This window comes from Sapajus apella, unplaced genomic scaffold (genome assembly GCF_009761245.1).
Source record: "Sapajus apella isolate SASKATOON/1434 unplaced genomic scaffold, GSC_monkey_1.0 scaffold36, whole genome shotgun sequence".
NCBI lineage: Eukaryota > Metazoa > Chordata > Mammalia > Primates > Cebidae > Sapajus > Sapajus apella.
Genome location: NW_022436976.1, coordinates 24081887 through 24107674, shown reverse-complemented (window position 1 = coordinate 24107674; position 25788 = coordinate 24081887). Strand labels below are relative to the sequence as shown.

The following is a 25788-nucleotide window of genomic DNA, read 5'->3' as shown; positions in this document are numbered from 1 at the left end:
GGTTATTCTCAGCAGAGTTGTGTGTCTATGTGTGTGCACATGCATCTGTGTGTGTGAGTGCACCAAGGGTAAGTATCTAATGATTGTGATGTTTTATCTACACTGCATTTTCACACCAACTTCTCCTTACATTAGGAGGCAGGACTGGTATTAACAGGTAAGGGGCCTCTTGAAAGCAGAGACCTCTAGAAAGGGGACTGTGGGCAGGCAGGGTATAATTCTGTGGAAGGAATTCAGATGCTCTTGTTCAGAGCACAGTAGTCCCCCCTTATCCTCAAGGGATATGTTCCAAGACCCCCACTCGTGCCTGAAACCACAGACAGTACCAAGCCCTATCTATACGATTTTTTCTCTGTACGTACATACCTATGATAAAGTTTAATTTGTAAATTACATACAATAAGAGATTCACAACAATAACTAGTAATGAAATAGATCAGTACTGCCGCAGTTGATCTGATAACCAAGATGGCTACTGAGTGACTTCTGGGCAGGCAGTGTACATAGCATATGGATATGCAGACAAAGTGGTGATTCACATCCTAGGCTGGACTGCAAGATATTTCTTCATGCTACTCTGAACGGCATGTAATTTAAAACCTATGAATTGTTTATTTCTGAAATGTTCCATTCAAGAGTTTTGCTGTTACTTCAGTTGACCACAGGTAACTGGTACAAAGGAAAGCAAAACCGCAGAAAACAAAACCTCACCTGAGTGGAGGGGACCACCATATTCTTTGTTTCCAAGGTCACTTGAGATTGTGTTTTCAGACCTCACCTGGTTTCCGTCTTTTTCTTCCTCATCTCTGTTATTTTTGGCTGTTTAAAGACCTATGGGTGCCCCTAGTGGGGACATGGGTATTTCTCAGACATTAGGAGGTCTGTGGTTTGGATGTAATATGAGTGCTGTTCCAGTCTTTCTTCTGGTGTTTATGCCTGTATGCCTTGAAAGGGTTTCCTTTGTATCTATATTTTCTTACCTGTAAAGTAGGTAGTTCTATATATTGAATAAGAATGCATACAAGCCAGGGGTGGTGGCTCACGCCTATAATCCTAGCACTTTGGGTGGCCGAGGTGGGAGAATCACTTGAGGCCAGGAGTTCAAGACCAGCCTGTGCAACATAGTGAGAACCCAGCACTAAAAAAATGTAAAGTGAGCCTGGCATGGTGGCACATGCCTGGGGGCCTAGGAGGAGGATCTCTTGAGCCCAGTAGTTCAAGGTTACAGCAAGCTATGATCACACCACTGCACTCCAGCCTGGCAATCACAGTGAGAGCCTGTAGCTATTTTTTATTGTATTTTTTTCTTCTTCTTTGAGACAAGTTCTCGCTTTGTCACCCAGGCTAGAGTGCAGTGGTGTGATCATGGCTCACTGCAGCCTTGACCTCCCAGGCTCAAGTAGTCCTCCCACCACAGCCTTTCACGTAGCTGGGATCACAGCCACCTGCCACCATGAATGCCTAATTTTTAAATTTTCTGTAGAGACAAGATCTTAGTATGTTGCTCAGGCTGGACTAAACTCCTGGCCTTAAGCGATCCCCCCACTTTGGCCTCCCAAATTGCTGGGATTACAGGTCTGAGCCATAGCATCTGGTCTAGTTTTTTTTTAAGTGCATGTAGAAGATTTATACAATTTTATTGGTCAACTATAAGTTAATAAAACTGGGAAAGATGCATTTAACAGACTTTACTATAACAGCCTTGCTGACAGTAAATGGTTAATAGAAGGTTTGCAGTGATGTGGGTGGCAGTGACAATGACAGGCTTGTGGGCCCTGATGTGTACCCAGGGTAGTATCCATTGTTGCTGGGTTTATTAAAACACTCAAGGAGATTGTTGGTTTAAAAGAAAAATGTAATAAGATAGGATCAAATCACAGTAAAACCATGTGTCAGAGGCTGACGTCTGGGAGGATGATGAACTTTAGAAGAAAAACATACTTAAAATGGGGAAAACAAATCATGTTGTAGATGTAATAGTATGCAAATGAGTAGAAATGGCTTCAGGTATTGGACACTTTGTTAGGAACAGTGGGAGGAGAAATAGGAGGCTAGGTGTCATAGTTGGGGAAAGGATTAACTGAGTTAATGTGATATTTTAAGCTCCCAACCCCGTGCCTGGCATCTAGTCCTTTCTACATAAATGGTGGATATTTAATAGGTTCATATTTGAATTAGACTGCCAAAACTTATGTGTACATTCAGAACATCAGGAGGAGAAGGAGGAAAAGGGAGAAAATGAGCATTTGCATTTCAGAGAGGGCTACTCTGGAGTGTGAGTTGGGAGCAAAAAGGGGGTTTGTGGGAGTTTATGGCCTCAAGTATGTCACACTTCCCAGTTCTTACAGTGCTGTTGCAGTGGTGACCCACACTGCAGATGAAGGTGAATGTAAACAATTAGGACAAGAGTCACATAGAAATACTAGACTAATGCCTTTGAAAATATAATTAGAGCTTTGATTACTAATTCAGGCTCTACAGAAGGCCAGAAGAGACGTAATATTCTGGAAGCAACTTACCCTGTAAGAGTTGAACTTCTGTTTCTTAAGGAAACTCTTAAACACAATTTTACATATTAATAAAATGCACACATTTTAAGGTGCAGTGTACTAAGTTATATATACATTCATGTTATATACACTCCAGTGAAGATAAGGGACATTTCTATCACCTAGAAAGTTCCCCTATCCCTTTGTGTGTCTCGCACCAGACAACCATTAATCTTATTCTAACACTGTACATTAGCTTTTCCTATTCTAGAACACATGTACATGTAGTCATACAGCAGGTACATCTTTTGTGTCTAGCTTCTTTTGCTCAGGACAATGTCTGAATGTTAATATAAGGGAATTCCTCATTCTTTATCTACTGGTGTCAGGTAATAATTTGCCCTGCAACTTCAAAATCATGGTGGAATATCTGTACAAGTAACCTTACCAGTTCAGAAAACACTAGTGCCCATACCATAGAATATTGCCATATAGAATCTGCATTTAAAGAGGAAAAAGAAACTGTGAGATTACTTAGTCACAGTTGGAGCTCTCACTGCTTCCATTGTTTTTGGGTGCTGAGTTTACTTGACCTCCATATTGCTTAGTATGTAGAAATTTTATGTGAAAATAAGCGGCTATCTGGAGTCATCAGATTTTGTATGATGAAAATTTTATTTACACAGAGTTTGTATATCATGATCAAGTCTTACCATTAATATCTACTTGTTTGCTCATGGGCTACTGTATCTCCACCCCACCCTCAAATCTGTAAAGAATGATAACTTCAGGCATTTGTGATTAAGGTCTGAAATAAAATACATTGTTTCAATTGGATGATTTATTCTTTTGGGGAAAAATTTGGTTACAAATCTGGTTGAATGTAAGAGGCAAATTTCAGTTCTTTTCTTTTTTTTTTTTTTTGATACAGAATCTTGCTCTGTCACCCAGGCTGGAATGCAGTGGCTTGGTCTTGGCTCACTGTAACCTCTGCCTCCCAGATTCAAGCAGTTCTCCTGACACAGCCTCCCAAGTAGCTCACACCGGCTATTTTTGTATTTTTAGTAGAGATGGGGCTTCATTATATTGGCCAGGCTGGTCTCAAACTCCTGACCTTGTGATCAGCCCACCTTGGCCTCCCAAAGTGTTGGGATTACAGGCGTGAGCCACCGTGCTCAGCCAGTTCAGTTCATTTTTAGGACTTTATTTTTTTAAAGCAGTTTTTGATTCACAGAAAAATTGAAAGGAAGGTACAGAGATATCCTGTACACCCCCTGCCCCCACATGCATAGCCTCCCCTATTGTCATCATTGCCCTCCAGGGTGACACATTTGTCATAATTGATAAAATTGATAAACCGACACATCATCTTCACCCAGAGTCCATAGTTTAGATTAGGTTTCACTCTTGGTGTTGTATGTTCTGTGGGTTTGGAAAGTTCTGTTATTTTGATATTTGAGTTTCTAACTGATTGAGCTATTGATCATACTTAATCACAGTGCAAATCATAAAATTTGAGGTTAGAAATTCCTTGTTAAAGTTTCAAATATGTTTGTGCAAATTTACATCTTAATATGTACAGTAAAAGTATTTTCTCAGATTTTAATTTGGGTTAAAAGGTACATGTGTTCATCAGTGTAAAGTGACTACATTAATTTGTATAATTGCTCATCTCCCGTGACTGTATTTCTGAAACTAATCACATTATCTAGATAAGCTTTCACAAGTTTTATCTCTCATTAGGTATGAACTAGGCTGAACAAAATGTGTGTATACTAAAACCCTGAAGAAAGGTAATATACTATGCAAAAATCAGTGAGTTTCTTCCAACACACTAATCATTTTATGACAGACTTTGTCAAAGAAATCTAAAATTGTTCATATTCTAGGTAGAGTGGTTTCCCTCATCTCTTCTAAGTTGTATGTAAGAGTCAGCAGTTTAGGAAAGTTTTAGTTTTTACTTTTTAAAATTAAGAAACAAATAGCCCATACTATTTGTTGAAGTTTGGTTTTCCTTCTATTTTAGGTTTTTTGTTTTGTTTTGTTTTGTTTTTCAATTAAATAATTTAGGCCAGGTGTAGTGGCTCATGCCCATGATCCCAACACTTTGGGAGGTCAAGGCAGGAGGACTGCTTCAGTCCAGGTGTTTGAAAACAGTCTGGGCAACATAACAAGACCCTGTATCTACAAAATGTAAAAAGAATAGCCAGGTGTGGTGGTGCATGCCTGTGGTCCCAGCTACTCGGTGACGCTGCAGTGAGCTGTGATTGTGCGACTGCACTGCAGCCTGGGTAACAGACACTCTGTCTCAAGAAACAAAACAACAAAACGAGAAAGAAAAGAAAAAGAATTTAATGCCTATGATGATAGCATAAAGGTGTAATGGTGAAAACGCTTGCCTTTTTTTTCCTTAATGACTATATGATTTGGGGTACAGGAAGTGGAAAATGGAGAGGAGGAAGGTTTGTATTGTTTTAGGTTTTAGTTTTGAATCTTATTTCAATTAATATTTAGCAGAGAATTCTAAAATACAGCAGATCATGAAGATATTTTTTGCAGGAATATCCATATTCTAAAAGACAAGATACAATCTGATATGTTTGGCTCTGTGTCTCCACCCTACAAATCTCATCTCGAATTATAATCCTCCTGTGTCAGGGGAGGTGATTGGATCATGCAGGTGGTTTCCTCATGCTGTTCTCATGATAGTGAGGCAGTTTTCATGAGATCTGATGATGTAAAAGTGGCAGTCTCCTCCACACTCTCTGTCCCTCTCCTGCCAACATGTAAGATGCGCCTTGCTTCCCCTTTGCCTTCAGCCATGATTGTAAGTTTCCTGAGGCCTCACCAGCCATGTGGGACTGTGAGCCAATTAAACCTCTTTTTTTTTTTTTTTAAATAAATTACCTAGTCTCAGGTAGTATATTTATAGCAGTCTGAAAACGGACTAATACAGAGAATTGGTCCTGGCAGAGTAGAGTACTGCTATAAAGATAACCTGAAATTGTGGACGCAATTTTGGGACTGGCTAATAGGCAGAGGTTAGAATGATTTGGAGGGCTCAGAAGCATACAGGAAGATGTGGGAAAGTTTGGAGCTTCCTAGAAGCTCCTTGAATATTTTTGACCAAAATGCTGATAGTGATATGGACAATGAAGTCCAGGCTGAGTTGGTCTCAGATGGAGATGAGAAACTTATTGGGAGCTGGAGCAAAGCAAAGGTCACTCTTGCTATGCTTTTGCAAAAAGACTGGTGGCATTTTGCCCCTGCCCTAGAGATCTGTGGAACTTTTACCTTGAGGGAGATGATTTAGGGTATCTGGCAGAAGAAATTTCTAAGCAGCAAAGCATTAAAGAGGTGACCTGGCTTTTTCTGAAAGCATTCAATCATATATGTACACAAAAAGATGGTTTGAAATTGGAACTTATCTTTAAAAGGGAAGCAGAGCATAAAGGTTTGGAAAATTTGCAGCCTGACCACGTGGTAGAAAGGAAAAACCCATTTTCTGGGGAAGAATTCAATCTGGCTGCAGAAATTTGCATAAATAACAAGGAGCTGAATGTTAATAGACAAGACAATGGAGAAAATGTCTACAGGGCATGTCAGAGATCTTTGTGGTAGCCTATCCCATCACAGTCCCAGAGGCCTAAGAGTAAAAAATGGTTTTGTGGGCCAGGCCCAAGGCCCTGCTACTCTCTGCAGTCTTGGGGCTTTGTACCCTGCATCCCAGCTGCTCCAGTTCCAGCTGTGGTGAAAAGGGGCCAAGGTACAGCTCAGGCTGTTGCTTCAGAGGGTCCGAGCCCCAAGCCTTGACAATTTCCATGTGGTGTTGGGCCTGAGGGTGCACAGAAGACAAGAGTTGACCTTTGGGAACCTCTGCCTAGATTTCAGAAGATGTATGAAAATGCCTGGTTGTCCAGACAGAAGTCAGCTGCAGGGCGGAGCCCACATGGAGAATCTCTACCAGGGCAATGGAGAGGGGAAATGTGGGGTTGAAGCCCCCCACACAGAATTCCCATGGGGGCACTGCCTTGTGGAGCTGTGAGAAGAGAGCCACTGTCCTCCAGACCCCAGAATGGTAGCTCCACTGACAGCTTGTACCATGCAGCTGGAAAAGCCACAGGCACTCACCACCAGCCTGTGAAAGCAGCCATGAGGGCTATACCCTGCAGAGCCACAGAGGTGGAGCTGCTCAAGGCCTTGGGAGCCCACCTCTTGCATCAGCATGTCTTGGATGTGAGACATGGAGTCAAGGGGGATCATTTTGTAGCTTTAAGATTTAATGATTATGACCAGGCACAGTGGCTCACGCGTATAATCCCAGCACTTTGGGAGGCTGAGGCAGGTGAATCATCTGAGGTGAGACCAGCCTCGCCAACATGGCAAAACCCCATCTCTACTAAAAAGATAAAAATTAGCTGGGTGTGGTGGTGCACACCTGTAATCCCAGCTACTTGTGGAGCTGAGGCAGGGGAATTGCTTGAACTGGGAGGTGGAGGTTGCAGTGAGCCGAGATTGCACGACTGCACTCCAGCCCAGGCGACAGAGGGAGACTCCATCTCAAAAAAAAAAAAAAAAAAAAAAAGATTTAATGACTACCCCACCAGGTTTTGGACTTATGTGGGGCCTTTGTTCCCTTTGTTTTGGCCAGTTTCTCCTATTTGAAGAAGATTAGGAATGAAAACATCTACCCAATGTCTGTACCCCCATTGTATCTTGGAAATAACTAACTTGTTTTTGATTTTACAGGCTTCTAAGTGGAAGGGACTTGCCTTGTCTCAGATGAGACTTTGGACTTGGACTTTTGGGCTAATGCTGAAATGAGTTAAGACTTTGGGAGACTGTTGAGAAGGCATGATTGGTTTTAAAATGTGAAAAGGATACAAGCGTTGGAAAGGGCCAGGATGGGATGATATGGTTTGGCTCTGTGTACCCACCCAAATCTCATCTCAAGTTATATTTCCCATGTGTCAGGGGAGGGACCTGGTGGGAGGTGATTGGATCATGGGGACAGTTTTCCCCTGTTGTTCTCATGATAATGAGGGAATTCTCATGAGATCTGATGATTTAAAAGTGGCAGTTTCACCTGTGCACTCTCTCTCTTCTGCCTCCCCTTACCTTCTGCCATGTTTATAAGTTTCCTGAAGGCTTTGCAGCCATGTGAAACTATGGGTCAATTAAACCTCTTTTCTTTGCAAATTACCCAGTCTCAGGTAGTATCTTTATAGCAGTGTGAAAATGGACTAATACATAATCTAAGTGCATCATATATTGAGATAGCAGATAAATTACATCAATACAATGGATTTTTTAAGGTACTCTTAAAAAATGGTGAAGATTATGATACTATGTGGGTAGATTTTTGTTATAAGTTCAAGTGAAAAAACTTATAGAGGAAATGAATATAGGTTGAGCCTCAATTAATATTTAATTCTTGTTACTACTACATAGGATTATCAAAATAGGAAAGTTTGTGCTATGATTACAGTTATGATAATATAGTTGCAAAAGACAAGAATGTAATAGGCTAAAGTGAAAACCATTTACTTAAATTGGTGGAATTGTGGGTGTATCATTCAGGGATTGCAATTACATACTCATAAACAGAAACCCCATCAGATGTGGCTTAACCAAATAAAGGCGTAAATTTTTTTCATGTGAAAAGTCCTGAAGAAGGTGGTCTTAGGATGGTGTGGTGCTGTTGTCATCAGGGTCTTAAATATCTTCATCCTTTCTGCTCTGCTACCCTTAATGTATGGCCTTACTCCTCATTGTTTCTGTATGATTTGAAGATGATTGTTTGACCACCAATATCATCTGTGAATTCTAGGCAAGAAGAAGGGGAGGGCATAGAGCAAAAGGCTCCTGCCAGCTGATTCTCCTTCCTTTTAATGAGTTTTCCTGGAAGTCTCATCCAGGGACTTTTGGTTCCATATCACTGATCAGCACTGTGGCACACAGTTCCCATTAGCTGAAAGAAGGTCCAGAAAATGTATTTTTTTCAAAGCTGGGCATAGTGCCACCTAGAATAAAAGAGGGGTTATGTTGGTATGGAAGAAGGGGAGAAAAAGATGTTAGATAAGTAAGCAGCAAGTGTCTGCCAAGTTTTTTTCCCTGAATGCTATGATACTTTTAATCATAAAAATTAGACTGGCTAAGATAAGAAAGACATCTGGTAGTGGATGAAATGTAACGATCCTAATTTCTTAACTGATATTTGGCTTGTCTAGATCCTTTCAGCCTTCTCCTTTCACATGGCCCTACAATGGTTTTATCCAAGAGAGTAAGTCTGTAAAGGGCCAAGAAGGTGGAGTTTTGCTGTACTTAATAGGGCTTACTTGAGAGTTCGGAGGAAAATGGCAGTATAGAAACTTAGGGCTAAAACAGATTTGGATACATAAGGAGAGGGTGTGAGGTTGCATAGTATGCTTAAGCCTTCTCCAAGCTTCAGTTCCTCCTGTGTAAAATATAATAGGACCTGCTGTGCTTATTTTATAGGTTAGAGGGATTTTTGGTTTTGAGACAGGGTCTTGCTCTGTTGCTCAGGCTGGAGAATAGTAATGTGATCATTGCTCATTGCAGCCTTGAATTCCTGGTCTCAAATGAACCTCCTACCTCAGCCTCCCCAGTAGTTGGGACTACAGGTGTGCCACCATGCCCAGCTATTTTTTAAAAAATTTTTGTAGAGATGGGGTCTCACTGTGTTGTCCAGGTTGCTCTCAAACACCTGGGCTCAAGTGATCTTCCTGCCTTAGCCTCCCAAAGCACTGGGATTACAGCCATGAGCCCACCACTCCTGGCCAAGGGTTTTTATGAAAATGAAGTGGAAGAAGTAGTGCCTACATTTTTGTATGGAGCAATGCAATTTACAAGATCAGACCTATTTCATTTGGCAGTCCAAAGCCACACACCTATTTCATGGTATCAGTTAGACTTGAGCTTAGGAGTCCTAATTTCTTCCAGATAATACACAGCACTGTCTATTCATTATTAGATTGCATTACTCTTATAATTAACTACTCCGTAACTCAGCATTTTACATTATCCAGTTCAGCAGTTCTTTTTTTTTTTGAGACAGGGTCTTGCTTTGTCACCCAGGCTGGAGTGGAGTGACACGAACATGGCTTACTGCAGTCTTGACCTCCCAGGCTCAAGCAGTCCCCCCGCCTCAGCCTCCTAAATAGCTGGAACTACAAGCACGTGCTGTGTATGACGCAGCTATTTTTTTTTGGTAGAGACAGGGTTTCACCATGTTCAGTTCAGCAGTTCTATTCTAACTTAACTTGATGGAAGAAAATATGATGGTGTAGGTGGGAGGCAGTGAGGATAATATTACATAATGTAAGTAACAGAAAAGTTTCATATAAGTACGCAAAATATCCATGGGATACAAATGACAGGAAATATTTAGGGCTAGAAAGAGGGATCATGTTGACCTGTTCCTGTTGATATGTATGATACATGTCGATTTCTGTGTCTTAGCAGGTCAAACAATACCACGTTTTTTGTTTTATTTTTTCTTTCTTTCTTTTTTTTTTTTTATGAGACAGAATCTCGCTCTGTTGCCCAGGCTGGAGTGCACTGGCATGATCTCAGCTCACTGCAACCTCTGCCTCCTGGGTTCAAGCAGTTCTCTTGCCTCAGCCTCCTGAGTAGCTGGGACTATAGGAGTGTGCCACCACGCCCGGCTAATTTTTTGTATTTTTAGTAGAGATGGGGTTTTGCCGTGCTAGCCAGGACGGTATCGATCTCCTGACCTTGTGATCCACCCACCTTGGCCTCCCAAAGTGCTGGGATTACAGGTGTGAGCCACCGCGTGACTACCGTGTGAGCCAGCCAACAATACCAAATTTTAAGGAATACATTTTATAACGTTTTACCTATCGATAGAGAAATGAATTTGAAATTGTACAAATCAAATACAAACTTAGCATCTAGAGTGTCACCAATAAGAGTGTTTATGATAATTCTGTGATTTTCTTATGCTGGGTGTGGATTTCTTGAGTTGAATGTTAAAGCAATGTATTTTTACTTTGTATATTTATTGATGTAAATATTTTACAAACTTAAATATTGAGATTCATTTGACCACTTATAGATTTTGCAATTTCAAAACTTTCCAAGGACCTTTAATAATGAGTATGCCTTAAAATTGTATTTTTTTTTTCCTTCTCCCTGTTTAGTGAATTACCTGAGAGAGAAGAAGGTGAAGGAGAAGAAACTCCAAATTTTAGCCACTGGGGTCCACCAAGAATGTATGTGGATGACATTATTGGCCTTCTCAATAGGAGCTCAATCAGTTACTCTTTTCTTTAACTTTTTAGAACATCATTTAGTCATACTCTAATGATGGAGAAATTGCGATAATTCACCTGTAAGCTGGCCTACATTTTAGTTTCATGTTGTCTTATCTAGAGATTTTTAGCCTAACAAAACAACTGTAACCAATATTAGGAATATCTTTGATACTCTTTCGGAGAAAGCAGTTTAGAAATGTCCATCTACGGGTATAGTTTATCACTATGTCATTAAGCAAGTCAGGTAAAGCTGCCTTGAATGTAGTAAAGCTTCCTTTTTTGGTAAACAACAACAGTAGTTGAGACTTCCAGTATATATCAATTTATCCCTATCTTTCTCCGCTGGTAGACAGTCCATGTTTGTGCTAAAAGAATGTGTTGAAAACCCATCTTCCCTTGGGTATGGGGGAAGTTTTAAGTACTTACCAGTACCTGTGGTTTTCAGTCCTTGCCAGGGCCGTACTCTAAGATGATGAAAGTCTTCCTTTAGCTGTTCTCTCTATTCCGTATCCATTATTAATTCCACCACCTCCATCCAAACTGGTTCTTTTCTTGTAATTGAAATCTGAATTTGTCTTAAAAAATTTAAGAGTTGTTTTCTGAGTTACTTTTTTAATGAGTTGATTATTGGCTGCAGTCCAAAATTTATATTTTGAGGGGGGCAGTTTTTATTTCAAACTTTCTTTTAAATAATGACATGAGGTAGGAAGAAATCAAAACCTTCTGGCCTTAGGATCAAGTAAAATCTGTCCTCTGATTAAAGAACCACAGAGTTAAACCTGCCAAATGGGAAAAGCCATTTGGGCCATGAGCCACTCAGTGGCAAATTTACTTTACTCTGAAAGTCTGTACTTTTTGCTAAAATGACATATGTGGCTTTCTTAATTTTTTTTCCCCATTTGTTTTTTCTTCAGTCCATTCTTTGCTAATGTTATGGATATAAATGAAAAGGACTAATCACAGAAAACATACTGTGATAGGAGATGGGAACATTAGGGCTTAGCTAAATCTTTACTGAATATTAAGAGTTATATTTGTTGCTTTAGAAATCTATGCTTTTCAGAACTGAAACTTTCACATGTTATGAATTATTGATAACATCTTACAATGTTGGAACTACATATCATTTATATAACGTTTGTAAAAATATATTTAGAAATTTTATATAAAATGTGAGTCGTAACGATATGATACAAATGGAATAGTTGCAGTCCAACAGATTAAATTAACTTGTTGATGAGTGAATTTTGTTTTCTTCCTTTATATAGTGTTGAGATTTTTAGAGAACCCAGTGTGTCCCTTGGGATCAGTATTGTTGGTGGACAAACTGTTATAAAACGTCTAAAGAATGGAGAGGAACTTAAAGGTATATTTATCAAGCAAGTTTTAGAAGACAGTCCAGCAGGGAAGACAAACGCACTTAAAACTGGAGATAAAATACTTGAGGTAAATGACATTAAAGAACTGTTTTTATTGGAAACATACTGTAAGACAGTGGACTAATCATTTAGCCAGAAGACTTTTCTTCGGGTGCTGGGGATCATGTGTGTACAGTTGGTGTGGCTCTATTTATATGCCTTAGTTTGTACATTGTATGCACAATTTATGAGTTTCTCAAGTGAGTGGGGGTGGGGGTAAACAAATAAAATGATAAAAGAAAAACTTCAGCTGATCGCAAAAACACTAACAAAGGGCTCTGTATAGAACGGGCAGATGGTAGGCATTATGCTTCTCCCCCTGTCTTTAACAAGCTCTAAATTTTTTCTTGAAGCTCTAAATTTTATAATTGTGTGTCAATAGGATATATATTCTTGTTTAGAGAAAGAAGTTGACCCTAGAAAGGTGTAAGATTCCATTGGGGGAGGGGGAGGATCCATGGTTCGCACCTGATATGTGTGGGAGCTAAGTTTTTTTTTTTTTTTTTTTTTTTTGAGGGGATTTTTTTTTCTCTCCCCCAGGCTTGAGTGTAGTGGCGTGATCTTGGTTCACTGCAACCTCTGTTTCCTGGGTTCAAGCGATTCTCCTGCCTCAGCCTCCTGAGTAGCTGGGATTACAGGTATGCACCACCACACCCAGCTAATTTTTTTGTAGTTTTAGTAGGAACGGGGTTTCACCATGTTGGTCAGTCTGGTCTCAAACTCCTGAGCTCGTGATGCGCCGGCCTTGGCCTCCCACTGTGCAGGGATTACTGGCGTGAGCCACCACGCCCGGCCTGAGAGCTAGTTTTAAAGGCACTTCAGGCTGAGCATGGTGGCTCATGCCTGTAATCCTAGCACTTTGGGAGGCAGAGGCAGGCGGATCAGTTGAGGTCAGGAGTTTGAGAGCAGCTTGGCTAACATGGTGAAACCCCATCTCTACTAAAAATGCAAAAATCAGCCGGGCGTGGTGGCCTCGCCTATATTCCCAGCTACTTGGGAGGCTGAGGCAGGAGAATCGCTACAACCCGGAAGGCGGAGGTTGCAGTGAGTCGAGATTGCACAGCTGCCCTGCAGCCGCGCGACAGTGCCAGACTCCGTCTCAAAACAGAAAAAAAAGGGGGTGAGGGGTGGGGGACATGAAACCACCGAGAGTGCCCTGAAGTCTGAATGTGATACATTTCTTTTCTCTGGGTTAATTGGGTGACGCCACGGTGGGTGTCTTTAATCCCGTTATCTGCTTGTTCTGATTCATGCTTTATGATGCTAACCATCAACCATGGTGTTTCAGCTCTAATGGAATACAAAGAGCCCTGGAGGTCATGGGCTGGAGTGAGAGTCTGTCCTTTTTGGGTTCTATGTGTTTTTGGACAAATCATTAAACCTACAGATTTTCAGTTTTCAAATAAAATGGAAATGAAAATTCAAAATCTATAGCATTATTGTGAGGGTTAAAGAATTATATGAAAGCAGCTCTGTATACAAATTTTGAATATTTGTGCTGTGCAATGTTCAAAACCATTTTCAAACATACTGCTAATATGGCAATGAAGAAGATGACCAAAGTCCCTTACCTTATGGTGTGTACATGATAGTGGGAGTGGGGAATAGAGAATAAAATAAATAAGTATACGTAGAATGTCAGGTTGTAGTAAGTGCCTAGGGAACAAAATAAAGCAGTGGAGGAGAATAAGGAGCGTGGGGGTTTGGGGCAGTGAAAGCAATGGTTGCAATTCTAATAGCTTCATTATGGAAGATGATATTGGGACGAATATAGGAAATGAGAGTGTGAGCCATATGGGTATATGGAGGAAGAAAAACATGCCAAAGCTCTGAGATAGGAGCTTGCCTGGATGTGCTGAAGGAGCAGCAGGAAGTCCAGCAATAATAGCACAGCATGAACAAGCCAGAAGGGGTAAGAGAAAAGGGCTGAGGAGTGATGGGAAGCCACATCAGGTAGAGCCTGAAAGCTCTGGAAGGTCTTCTGCTCTGAATGCAGTGGAGAGTCACTGGAGAATTATGAGCATGTAAGTATGTATTGTTTCCAAGTACTCTGGCTTCTGGGGCTGGGACGGAAGGAGGGGCCTCAGCTGGAAGGCTGTTGCAGTCACTCAGGAGAGAAAGAATGGCAGCCTGGACCAGGAAGGAGCAGTCAGGTTGTAGTATATTTTACAAGTAGAATAATAGGACTTAACTAACAGAATGAATGCAAAAGAGAAAAGTGGCAAAGATAATTCAAAAGCTTTTCAGCTTGAGGAATCAAAGATGGAATTTCTATTTGCTGAGATGGGGAAGACTGTGGGAGAAACAGATTTGGTGAGACATTTTTTAGACATGTTAGGTTAAGACACCTATTTGACATTCAAATAGTAATAGTTAGATAAACAAATAAGGAGTCCTGTATTCTTACTAATTTTTTTGGTCTTTTTCCTCAGTTTCAGTTAGGGTTTGTCTCTCACTGGAGTTGTTTGTTATTCCTTGTAATTCTGCTGGTTTTGCTGTATATATTTAGTGGATTTGTTGTTGGTGATTTGCTTTTGACATTATGTAGTTTTCCTATTTATTCCTATTAATTACTTTTTGCCTTAAATTCTATTTTTTTAGTATTGGTAACCTTGTTTTTAGTTATTAATTTACATGGTACTTTGCTTTTTTTCTTTTTTTGAGACCAAGTCTCACTCTGTCACCTAGGCTGGAGTGCAATGGCATGATCTTGGCTTACCGCAACCTCTGCCTTCCAGGTTCAAGTGATTCTCTTGCCTCAGCCTCCCAAGTAATTGGGATTACAGGTGCCTACCACCATGCCAGGCTAATTTTTATATTTTTTAGTAGAGACGTGGGGTTTTGCCATGTTGGTCAGGCTGGTCTCGAACTTCTGACCTCAGGTGATCTGCCCACCTCGGCCTCCCAAAGTGCTGGGATTACAGGCCTGCGCCACTGTGCCCAGCCGGTACTTTGCTTTTTTCATTCCTCCTTTTCCACTATTCTTTTCATTTAGTTTAAGTTGTATTTTTTGTAAGCAACATACAACTGAATTTTGTTTTTTTATCTAAATTAATAATCATCTAGAAAATAAGAGATGAATTCACTTTTTACTTTGATTACTGATCTATTGTAACTTAATTTTTAAATATTATTGTATTATATTTTTTCTTAATATATTTTGAAATCATAAATTCATAGCAAATTACAAAGAAGTGTACAGGAGAAGTCTCATGTACTGTTCACTCAGCCACCTCCAATTTTAATGTCTTGTACAACTATACCACAATAGCAACACCAAGAAATTGACACTGGCTCAATCTGTAGTTTATTCAGATTTTACCAGTTATGCATGCATTGATTTGTGTTTGTGTTTGTAGCTCTATACAATTTTATCACATGTAAAACCTTGCATATGCAACACCACAATTGAGAAACTCACCTGTATCATCACCACAAAACTGCCTTGCATTCCCCTTCTGTTTTAGTTCGTTCTCACACTGCTATGAAAGAAATACTCAAGACTGGGTAATTTATAAAGGAAAGAGGTTTAATTGACTCACAGTTCCACACTGCTGGGGAGGCCTCAGGAAACTTACAATCATGGCAGAAGGAGAAGCAGGCACCTTCTTCACTTTCTGTTATCCTCTTCCCTTTCTCTCCCATCTCTACCTTCTGACAGCCAGTAATCCGTTTCTTAATGTCTATAATTATGTTATTTTACAATTGTCTCATAATGCAATTATGCATTATGTATCTTTTTGAGATTGCCTTTTTTTTACTTAGCATAATCTCCTTGAGGTTAATTCAATTTATTGTGTTCATAAATTGTAATAACTATTGTAATAGTTATTAACTATTATGTGTAATAACTATTACTAGTTCATCCCTATGGCTGGGTGAGGTGGCTCACACCTGTAATCCCAGCACTTTGGGAGGCAGAGGCAAGAGAGTGGATTGAGTCAGGAGTTCAAGACTTGCTTGGGCAACAGAGTGAGACGTTCTCTCTACAAAAAAAAAAAACAACCAGTTTGTTCCTTTTTGTTGAGTAGTTGTCTTTGGAAATTCAGGCTGCCAAAACAAAATACCATAAAGATAGAAATTCCATTATCGTTCTGGAGGCTGGGAAGCTGGGAACTCCGAGATCAAGGCATTGGCAGATTCGGCGTCTGGGAGGACCTGTTTTCTGGGTCGCAGATGATGCCTTCTCTTTTACTGTGTCCTCACACAGTAAAAGGGATGAGCTAGCTATCTTGGGTCTCTTTTATGATGCCATTAATCCCATTCTTGAGGGCAGAGCCCTCATGACCTAATCATTTCGTAAAGGCCCTGCCTACCTCCTAATACCTTCACCTTAGAGGTTAGAATTTCAACATATGAACTGTAAAGGCCACATAAATTCCAACCATAACAGTGGCATTTCGTGATGTGGGTGTACCAATTTGTTTAACCATTCGCCCATTGAAAGACACTTGGATAGTTTTTAATTATTGGCAATTACAAATAAATCTGCTCTAAATATTTCTATACAAATTCCTGTGTGAAAATAAGTCTCCATTTCTCTAGGATAAATACCTAAGAGTGCAATTATTGAGTTTTATGTTAATTCCAGTTTTTGAAGAGTTGTCAAACTCTTTTTCCGAGTGGCTGGCTATACTATTTTACATTCACACCAGCAATGTGTAAGTTTCTCCATATTCTTTATTATTATTATTTTCATTTTCATTTTTTGGTTTCTCCATATTCTTACCAACCTTTTCCCTTTACTCTCACACTCAAAACAGAAAAGTAAATGTGACCAAATGTGTAGGGGTTTCCCCCCATACTCCAGTGGACACCAACTGAGTGTCTTATAATTCAGTTCAATTCTGATACTATGTACCTGGAGATAGTGTCAGATCCCCAGTGGACACCAACCGTCTTATAATTTAATTCAATTCTGACACTGTGTACTTGGGTATAGCATCACATCACACAGGTTGAGGGCTTGATCCCACAAGACTGCCCCCATGTCAGATGCCAGTCTTAGTAGGTTGTTGCCTATACTTCTGACCAACTGGCTATAAACCAGGGCTTCCACATCCCTCCCCTTGCATTTTGTTAATTTTCTAGGGCAGCTCAGAGAAACACTTACTTACATTTACTGGTTACACTCAGGTTATAGATGGACAGCCAGTTGAAGAGATGCGTAGGGCAAAGTATGGGGAGGAGGGTGCAGAATATCCACACTCTGGGTGTGTCACCTGCCACCCTCCCAGCATGTCCACATGTTCAACAACCCAGAAGCTCATCAAATCTTGTTGTTCAAGGGTTTTTACAGAGCTTCATTTCCAGCCCCCACCCTCACTTTGTGGAGATCGTGGGGGAGGTGTGGGGTTCTCTAATTCTTTGGTCTTTCTGGTGACTGTCCCCATCTGGAGGCTATCCAGAGGATCTACCCTAAGCCACCTCAGTAGCATAAACTCAGATGTGAAAGGGGCTATCATGCATAACAAAAGAGACTCCTATCACTCAGGAAATTCCAAGGGTACTCTGTGACAAGAACAAGGACATTTCGTATGATACCACAGGCACACACATCCGTGTCCTCAGCTTCTCCCGCTCACTTCCTCCTCCGACTGCTCACGTTCAGTGGTTGTGGCTCCACCTCCTCCCTTGTATGTGCTTCCTGCTCTTGATCCTTCTTCCTTTCACTGAACTTGTTTGGGAGAACCACATCCTAGTTAAGTGCAACTCTGCTTATTCCAGGTCTCTGGCATGGCTAGAGAAATAACCAGCCATGGTGTCTGGTCTCATTAGAAGTTCGTGAGCACCCCCACAAGTGGGTCTTAAATTTTGCCCTGCTGTCCTTTAATATTCTCCTAGCTGGTTCAGTCTCCTATCTTTATAAATGATATGATTTGGCTGTGTCCTCAACCAAATCTCATCTCGAATTGTAGTTCCACAAATCCCCACATGTCATGGGAGGGACCCAGTGGAAAGTAATTGAATCATGGGGGTGGTTACTCCCATTCTGCTGTTCTTGTGATAGTGAAGTGAGTTCTCACAAGATCTAATGCTTTTATTTTATATTATTTACTTATTTATTTTGAAACAGAGTTTCACTCTGTCACCCAGGTTGGAGTTCAATAGTACAGGCGTGCGCCACCACGCCCAGCTAATTTTTGTATTTTTAGTAGAGATGGGGTTTCACCATGTTGGTCAGGTTCATCTCAAACTCCTGACCTCATGATCCGCCCGCATTGGCCTTCCAAAGTGCTGGGATTACAGGCATGAGCCACCGTGCCCAACCAATCTGATGATTTTATAAGGAACTTTTCCGCCTTTGCTGGGCACTTCTCCTTCCTGCCGTGTGAAGAAGCATGGGTTTGCTTCCCCTTCCACTATGACTGTAAGTTTCCTGAGGCCCCCCCAGCCATACAGAACCATGAGATAATTAAACCTCTTTCCTTTATAAATTGCATACTCTTAGGCTGTTTTTTACAGCAGCGTGAGAACAGACTAATACAATAGGTAACTGTGCCAAACCCCTTATGACTCTTTCCTCCGTCTGGCTCTCAGTTTAAGGTCTTAGTTTCAGGTTTCATTGAGAAAATAGAGGCAGTTAAAGGGACCTTCCCCTGCTTCCTGTGCTCACCAAATCTTTTTTCTAATTGCCTTTGTAACAGCAAAAAAACTATATTTGCGCTTCCATCCAAAGCCAGTCTCTCTAACTTGTGCAGTAGAAATCATTCCCTCTTGATTACCCAAGGATATTGTCCTTACAGTGGTCATGTCTCTCTCCTTTATCATCCATTTTTTTTTTCTCTCCACTGTATCAATCTCACTGTAATATTTCCTTCTGTCTTCAAAACATCCGGCATCCCTCTCCACCTGCATTCCTATTTCCTCAGTCCTCTGATAGTAAAGCAGTCTTCACAAATTGTCACTACCTGTTGAGACATTAGACCACCCCAGCATCTACCAAGGCTTTGTTATATTATAGGTTTGAAAAATTCATTCTGTTAAACATGTTTTGGAAATACAGAGTGCTCTTGGAGATTTATGGGCATGTTAGCAAGTTAGGTTCTCTGAAATTTTCTGTAATAGGGAACTGTTTACACTGACTTAAATTTACTGAACACAGAAATAGTTTTAGTAATTTGTGAATGTTTTTTGGTACTTCTTTTTAAACGTCATTTGAGAAATGTTCAACTACTCAATTGTGATAACAAGTGATTTGCTTAAAATATTATGCCTCTCAGCTTAATGGAGAGTTGATAAAAGCCCATAGGTAATCCCAGCCTCCCTTGTCCCACTCGGAATTATGTGCTGCACTCCTGGCAGAGGTGACAGACATCTTAAGCTTCTGTTACTGACTGAGCTACCTGTTTAGGATAATTATATTTAACCAGGACCATTTTTATTAATATATTTGTCTTATCTACTTTTCTGAAGGTGAAATGTTACTTTCCTTACACATGTTCTCCTAAAATACCAAAGCTTTTCTGGGCCAATCTTGACTGCGGTCTACTCATTAGGCTCTGGTTGTTCTCATAACTAGATAATACACACAAACTTTGAATTAACCTATCCACAATATCTAGTGCTGTTCTTTTTTCTTTTTTTTGAGACAGAGTCTTGCTCTGTCGCCAGGTGCCAGGCTGGAGTGCAGTGGTGTGACCTCGGCTCACTGCAACCTCCGCCTCCCGGGTTCAAGCAATTCTCCTGCCTCAGCCTCCTGGGTAGTTGGGACTATAGGCGCATGCCACCATGCCCAGCTAATTTTTTTTTGTATTTTTAGAGACGGAGTGTCACCATGTTGGCCAGGAATGGTCTCAATCTCTTGACCTCATGATCCGTCCGCCTCAGCCTCCCAAAGTACTGGGATTACAGGCTTGAGCCACCATGCCCAGCCTCTAGTGCTGTTCTAATTGAGATAAGTTGCTTCTGTGTTTCAGGTGTCTGGAGTAGATTTGCAGAATGCCTCACACAGCGAAGCAGTCGAGGCCATTAAGAATTCAGGAAACCCCGTGGTGTTCGTTGTTCAGAGCTTGTCATCCACTCCACGAGTAAGTTTTAGTTCGTCTTTTCAAGAAGTTTAATAATACTCTGTATACCTGCAGACCAAGCTTTGGCCTGTATTTTCCACATATTTTCATTGTTATTTAGCTATACTAAAAGTATGAGCTTCACAAAAATTTAGTCATTAACCTTAAGGTCCCTTTTTTCCCCTCCAGTTTTGATCCTCTGATCAAATTGGAGTCATTACAGTGTGCATTGGTTTAAGTTACACCCTCTGGAATCAAACAGACCTGTTTTCAATTTCTTGATTCCTTATTTACCAGCTTTGCTAACTTGGAGGCAAGTTACTTTCCTGAGCCAGTTACTTTGTTTATAAAATACTTTGAACAGTCAGGTGTAAAAAATATTGTAGAGATACTATCCCATGTTGTGTATATTTATTAAAGCATGTAAAAATAAAAACATGTTGATATGTTGTACTGTTTGTGTTCTAATGTTGGAGATTCTAAATTCAAAAACAGCAATACTTAATCATAAAATTTTTCTTTTTCTTTTTTGAGATGGAGTCTGGCTCTGTTGCTCAGGGCAAAGTGCAATGGCGGGATCTCAGCTCACTGCAACCTCTGCCTCCCAGGTTCAAGTGATTCTTGTGCCTCAGCCTCCTGAGTAGCTGGGATTACAAGCACATGCCACCATGGCCCTCTAATTTTGGTATTTTTAGTAGAGATGAGATTTCACCTTGTTGACTAGGCTGGTTTCAAATGCCTGACCTCAAGTGATCTGCCCACCTCGGCCTCCCAAAGTGCTAGCATTACAGGCGTGAGCCACTGCACCTGACCTAAAATTTTTCTCCTGTAATTAATTACTCCTTTGGTATGGAATTGGAACTCTGATATGAAATGTCGGTGGCAGGATGTGGATTTTATACTACAGTGTACAACAGATACATCACCCTTAAAACTGGAAACAATATTCTTTTTCTTCATTTTATAATGGAAGACAGCTATTCAAAACATATACACTTCTTTTTATGCTTGTTTTTGGTAAGAGTCTCACTCTGTCACCTAGCCTGGAGTGCAGTGGCATGATCGTAGCTCACTGCAGCCTTTGTCTCCTGGGCTCAAGCAATCTTTCTGCCTTAGCTTCCCAAGTAGCTGGGATTACAGGTGCACGCTACCACACCTGGCAATTTTTTTTTTTTGGTTTTTGACAGGGTCTCGCTTTGTTGCCCAGGCTTACATATGCACTTCTAACTGCGTATTTTAAGAAATTATTTGCTTTCCAATATACTTATGTAGTGCATTCCAATCTTTTTTAATATCAAGGCGAAAAGAAAATAATACCTATATGGCATACTGGGCAAATATATGGTTGACTATCTCAATGGTGTGGGTATTTGCATACTCATAACCTGCCTATGCCCAGTGAGCTGCAGCCTGCATTGGCACCTCTGCTGTGTCACTACTGCCTTTTGCAGTATGGTGTCTTCCATTCTTAGCACCATGTTTACACCATCAAGACTAATTGAGAGAGGTGAACTGAATAAAGTTCTCTTGTTTTCTTTTTCTTTTTCTTTTTTTTTAAAAAAAAGAAAGAGAGAAAGAAAAAAGAAAAGAATAATAATTAAAAAAAAAAAAAGAATAAAGGAGAGGAAGAAAGAGGAAGAGGGAGAGAGAACGGAAGTGTTGCTTTATTGCCTGGGCTAGAATGCAGTCTAAAAATGGGTATTGAAAACCTCTTTTATGCTTAATAATGGAAACAGGAAAAAAAAGTGAGGGAAGAAAATAACAAACAGCAGTCAACCAATATTTCATTTAAACCTGTGAATACGTGTGATGTGGTACTGGTAAGAGTGTGTATTTTGTGTATTTAAAGTGGAGAGTTCTATAAATGTTTATTAAGTTTACTTGTTTCGGATCTGAGTTCAAGTCCTGGATATCCTTGTTAATTTTCTGTCTCGTTGATGTGTCTAATATTAATGTTGAAGTCTCCCACTATTATTGTGTGGGAGTCTAAGTCTCTTTATAAGTCATTAAGGACTTGTCTTACGTATCTGGGTGCTCCTATTGGGTGCGTATATATTTATGATCACTGACTCCTGTTGTTACTTTGATCCTTTTACCATTTTGTAATGTCCTTCTTTGTTTCTTTTAGTCTTTGTTACTATTAAAGTCTATTTTGTCAGAGACCGAAAGTTACAACTCCTGTTTGTTTGTTTGTTTGTTTTTTTCCCTCTCCATTTGATTGGTGAGTCTTCCTCCAACCTTTTGTTTAGAGTCTTTGTGTGTCCTTGCTTATGAGATGGATCTGGACACAGCATGCTGATGGGTTTTGACTTTTTATTCAACTTGCATGTCTGTGTCTTTGATTGGGGCGTTTAATCCATTTAAATTTAGGATTAATATTAATATTTGTGAGTTTAATATTGCCGTTTAATGCTAGCTGGCTATTTGCCCATTAGTTGATATAGTTTCTTCATTATGGAGATACTCTTTACCTTTTGGTAAGTTTTTGGGATGACTGATACTGGTTGTTCCTTTCTGTGTGTAGTGCCTCTTTCAGAAGCTCTTGTAAAGCAGGCCTGATGGTGATGAAATCTCTGAGTGCTTGCTTGTTCGTGAAAAAGTTTATTTTTCCTTCATTTATGAAGTTTAATTTAGCTGGATATGAGATTCTGGGTTGAGAATTCTTTTCTTTGAGGATATTGAATATTGACCCCCATTCTCTTCTAGTTTGTAGGGTTTCAGCTGAGAGATCTGCTGTGTGTCTGATAGGCTTCCCTTTATGGGTAACCTGACCTTTCTCTCTAGCTGCCCTTAGAATTTTCTCCTTTATTTCAATCCTGGCGAATCTAACGATGATGTGTCTTGGGGTTGCTCTACTTGAGGAATATCTTTGTGATGTTCTCTGTATTACCTGAAGTTGAGTATTTTCCTGCCTTACTAGGTTAGGAAAGTTTTCCTGAATAATATCCTGAAGAATATTTTCCAGCTTGGATTCATTCTCTTCATGACATTCAGGTACACCTATCAAATGTAAATTAGGTCTTTTCACATAGTTCCATATTTCTTGGAGACTTTGCTCATTCCTTTTTACTCTTTCTTCTCTAATCTTGTCTCCTTGTTTCATTAAGTTGGTCTTCGACCTCTGATATCCTTTCTTCTGCTTGATCAATTCGACTGTTAAAACCTGTGCATACTTTGTGGAATTCTCATATTGTATTCTTCAGTTCCATTAATTCACTTATATTCCTCTCTAGATAGTCTATTCTCGTTAGGATTTCGTCAAACCTTTTTTCAAGGTTCTTAGTTTGTTTACATTGGGCTAGAACATGTTCTTTTAACTCACAGAAGTTTCTTATTATCCACCTTCTGAAGCCTAAATCTGTTAATGGAACGCACTCGTTCTCCATCAGGCCTTGTTCCCTTGTTGATGAGGAACTGTGATCTCCTGTAGAGGGAGAGGCATTCTGATTTTGGGTATTCTCAGCCTTTTTACGCTGGTTTCTTCCCATCATTGTAAATTTATCCACCTGTCATCTTTGTAATTACCGACTTTCAAATTAGGTCTCTGAGTGGACGTCTAACTTGTTGATTCCCAGCGCTGGAATCTGAGCAACCCACTGCGCCAGCCAAAACAGCGGCATTAAGATTCTTGGTGCTTTTCTGCCTGGGAATCCCTGGTCTGGCTTCCTTCTTGAGTCCCTTTTTCAATCAGCTGAATAGGCGACTCTGCCTTCCCGGAGCTCCAAACATCGACCAAAAGGGGAACCAGTCCCGTTTACTCTGCACCAAGAACCGCCGCGCTGGGGCGCCAGCCGCGCTGGCCACAAGAGTTGCGCTGGTGACCCGTGGGGCCCCTCCACTGGGAATCTCCTGGTCTGTGAGCAGCAAAAATTCGTCTGAAAGTGTGGCATCCTCTCGTTCTCTGCGCTTTCACTGGGAGCTACAATCCTGAGCTGCGAGTAATCATCCATCTTGGATCTCTCCTCCAAGTTCTCTTGTTTTCACAAAACTTGAAATTCAGTGAGAATTTTCAGAACCCAGTTTTTAATTCTTATGATATCAGGAATGTTGTTGAGGCCATGGCTTTTATTTCTGGAAACTGGGTTCAACAGGAAAATTGGCCAGATTGTTCTTTGCCAAATTATACTTACAAATCAATTTTGATTGAGAGTGAGCCAATCAAATTATACATTTGTGTGGCCAGCTGTGAATGCCCTGCCAAAAAGGCTAAGCTTTCAATCCAACCTGTGCTAGTGAGCTGAGGTGGAAATTTTTGTTTGGATGACACAAACAGTACAATTTCTTTCAATTATTCAAACAAAGAAAATCTCTTCAGCACTATGCCATGCTCAAGTTACTTATTCTCTAATGTAGTGTAGTAGACTGCTACATTGTACGTTCAGTTCATCAGGCACTGAACTATCTGCGGTTCTAGACGAGGAAGCATATCCCATTGATGATGTTAATTGCTACGTCTATGACTTGTTCCATTTTCAACTTTGTTTTTAGGGCAAAGTGACTCTTTTTTTTTTTTTTTTTGAGACAGAGTTTTATTTTGTCACCCAGGATGAGTACAGTGGCACAATCATGGCTCACTGGAGCCTCGACCTCCTTGGCTCAAGCAATCCTCCAAGTTCAGCCTCCCAAGCAGTTGGAACCAGGGGCATGCATCACCATGCCCAGCTAGTTTTTGATTTTTTTTGTGCAGATAGGTCTCCCCTTATTCTCCAGGCAGGTCTTGAACTCCTGGGATCAAGCAGTCCTCCTGCCTTGGCCTCCCAAAGTATTGGGATTACAGGCATGAGCCACTGCGCCTGGTCAGGACAAAGTGATTCTTATTGCATGAGACAAATGAAAAGAGAATCAAGTTTCATATCTTTGTAAAATGGTGCTCTCTTTGATTTACTTATTATTGCAAGTAGTACTGATTATCCAGAAATAGAAAATATAGGCAACGCTTAATTATTTTTGTTTAATTTACATTAAAATTTTAACTTTCCTTAAAACCTAAAAATAAATCATTTTCTAATATGCCCATCAAAGGCCTGATGTCTAAAAGTAGCTTGGTAACATAAACATTCTCCTCAACACTATGAGTGGAGTGGTTGTTTTTATCTGGGTGCATTATCAGCTGCTTTAGGACCATCACCAATACACCGTTTAAAGCTTCGCACCCTAACTTTCTTAAGTATATTTTCAGCATTCTGGAAAAATGTGTGTATCTACTTGGATGTACTTGACAAATACTTATTTGAGAGTAAGGCTCATAGAAAGTTTTTCTATAAGGTAATTTTTTCCACTTAACTGCACTTCACAGAAACGTGTGTGTGTGTGTGTGTGTGTGTGTGTGTGTGTGTGTATATTTCATATTAAAAAGTCCTCCAGCCTGGTCAATATGGTGAAACCCCATCTCTACTAAAAATATAAAAAGTTAGCCGGGTGTGGTGGTACAGTTCTGTAGTCCCAGCTACTTGGGAGGCTGAGGCAGGAGAATCGCTTCAACTCGGGAGGCGGAGGTTGCAGTGAGCCAAGATCATACCATTGCACTCCAGTCTGGTTGACAGAGTGAGAGTATTGTTGCAAAAAAAAAAAAATC

The 25788-nt window shown here is 40.4% G+C and overlaps 1 protein-coding gene across 15 annotated transcripts in view; it reads left to right on the top strand.

Annotated features, from left to right (window-relative positions):
* The window catches only part of PATJ (PATJ crumbs cell polarity complex component), a 395978-nt gene that overhangs the window by 141337 nt on the left and 228853 nt on the right, over positions 1 to 25788 (top strand). For all 15 annotated transcript variants that reach the window (XM_032296822.1, XM_032296813.1, XM_032296821.1 and 12 more), the window contains 3 exons: positions 10673 to 10744; positions 12055 to 12232; positions 20124 to 20234. In XM_032296822.1, coding sequence (XP_032152713.1) covers positions 10673 to 10744; positions 12055 to 12232; positions 20124 to 20234 — 361 coding nt within the window. The remainder of the gene's footprint in view (positions 1 to 10672; positions 10745 to 12054; positions 12233 to 20123; positions 20235 to 25788) is intronic.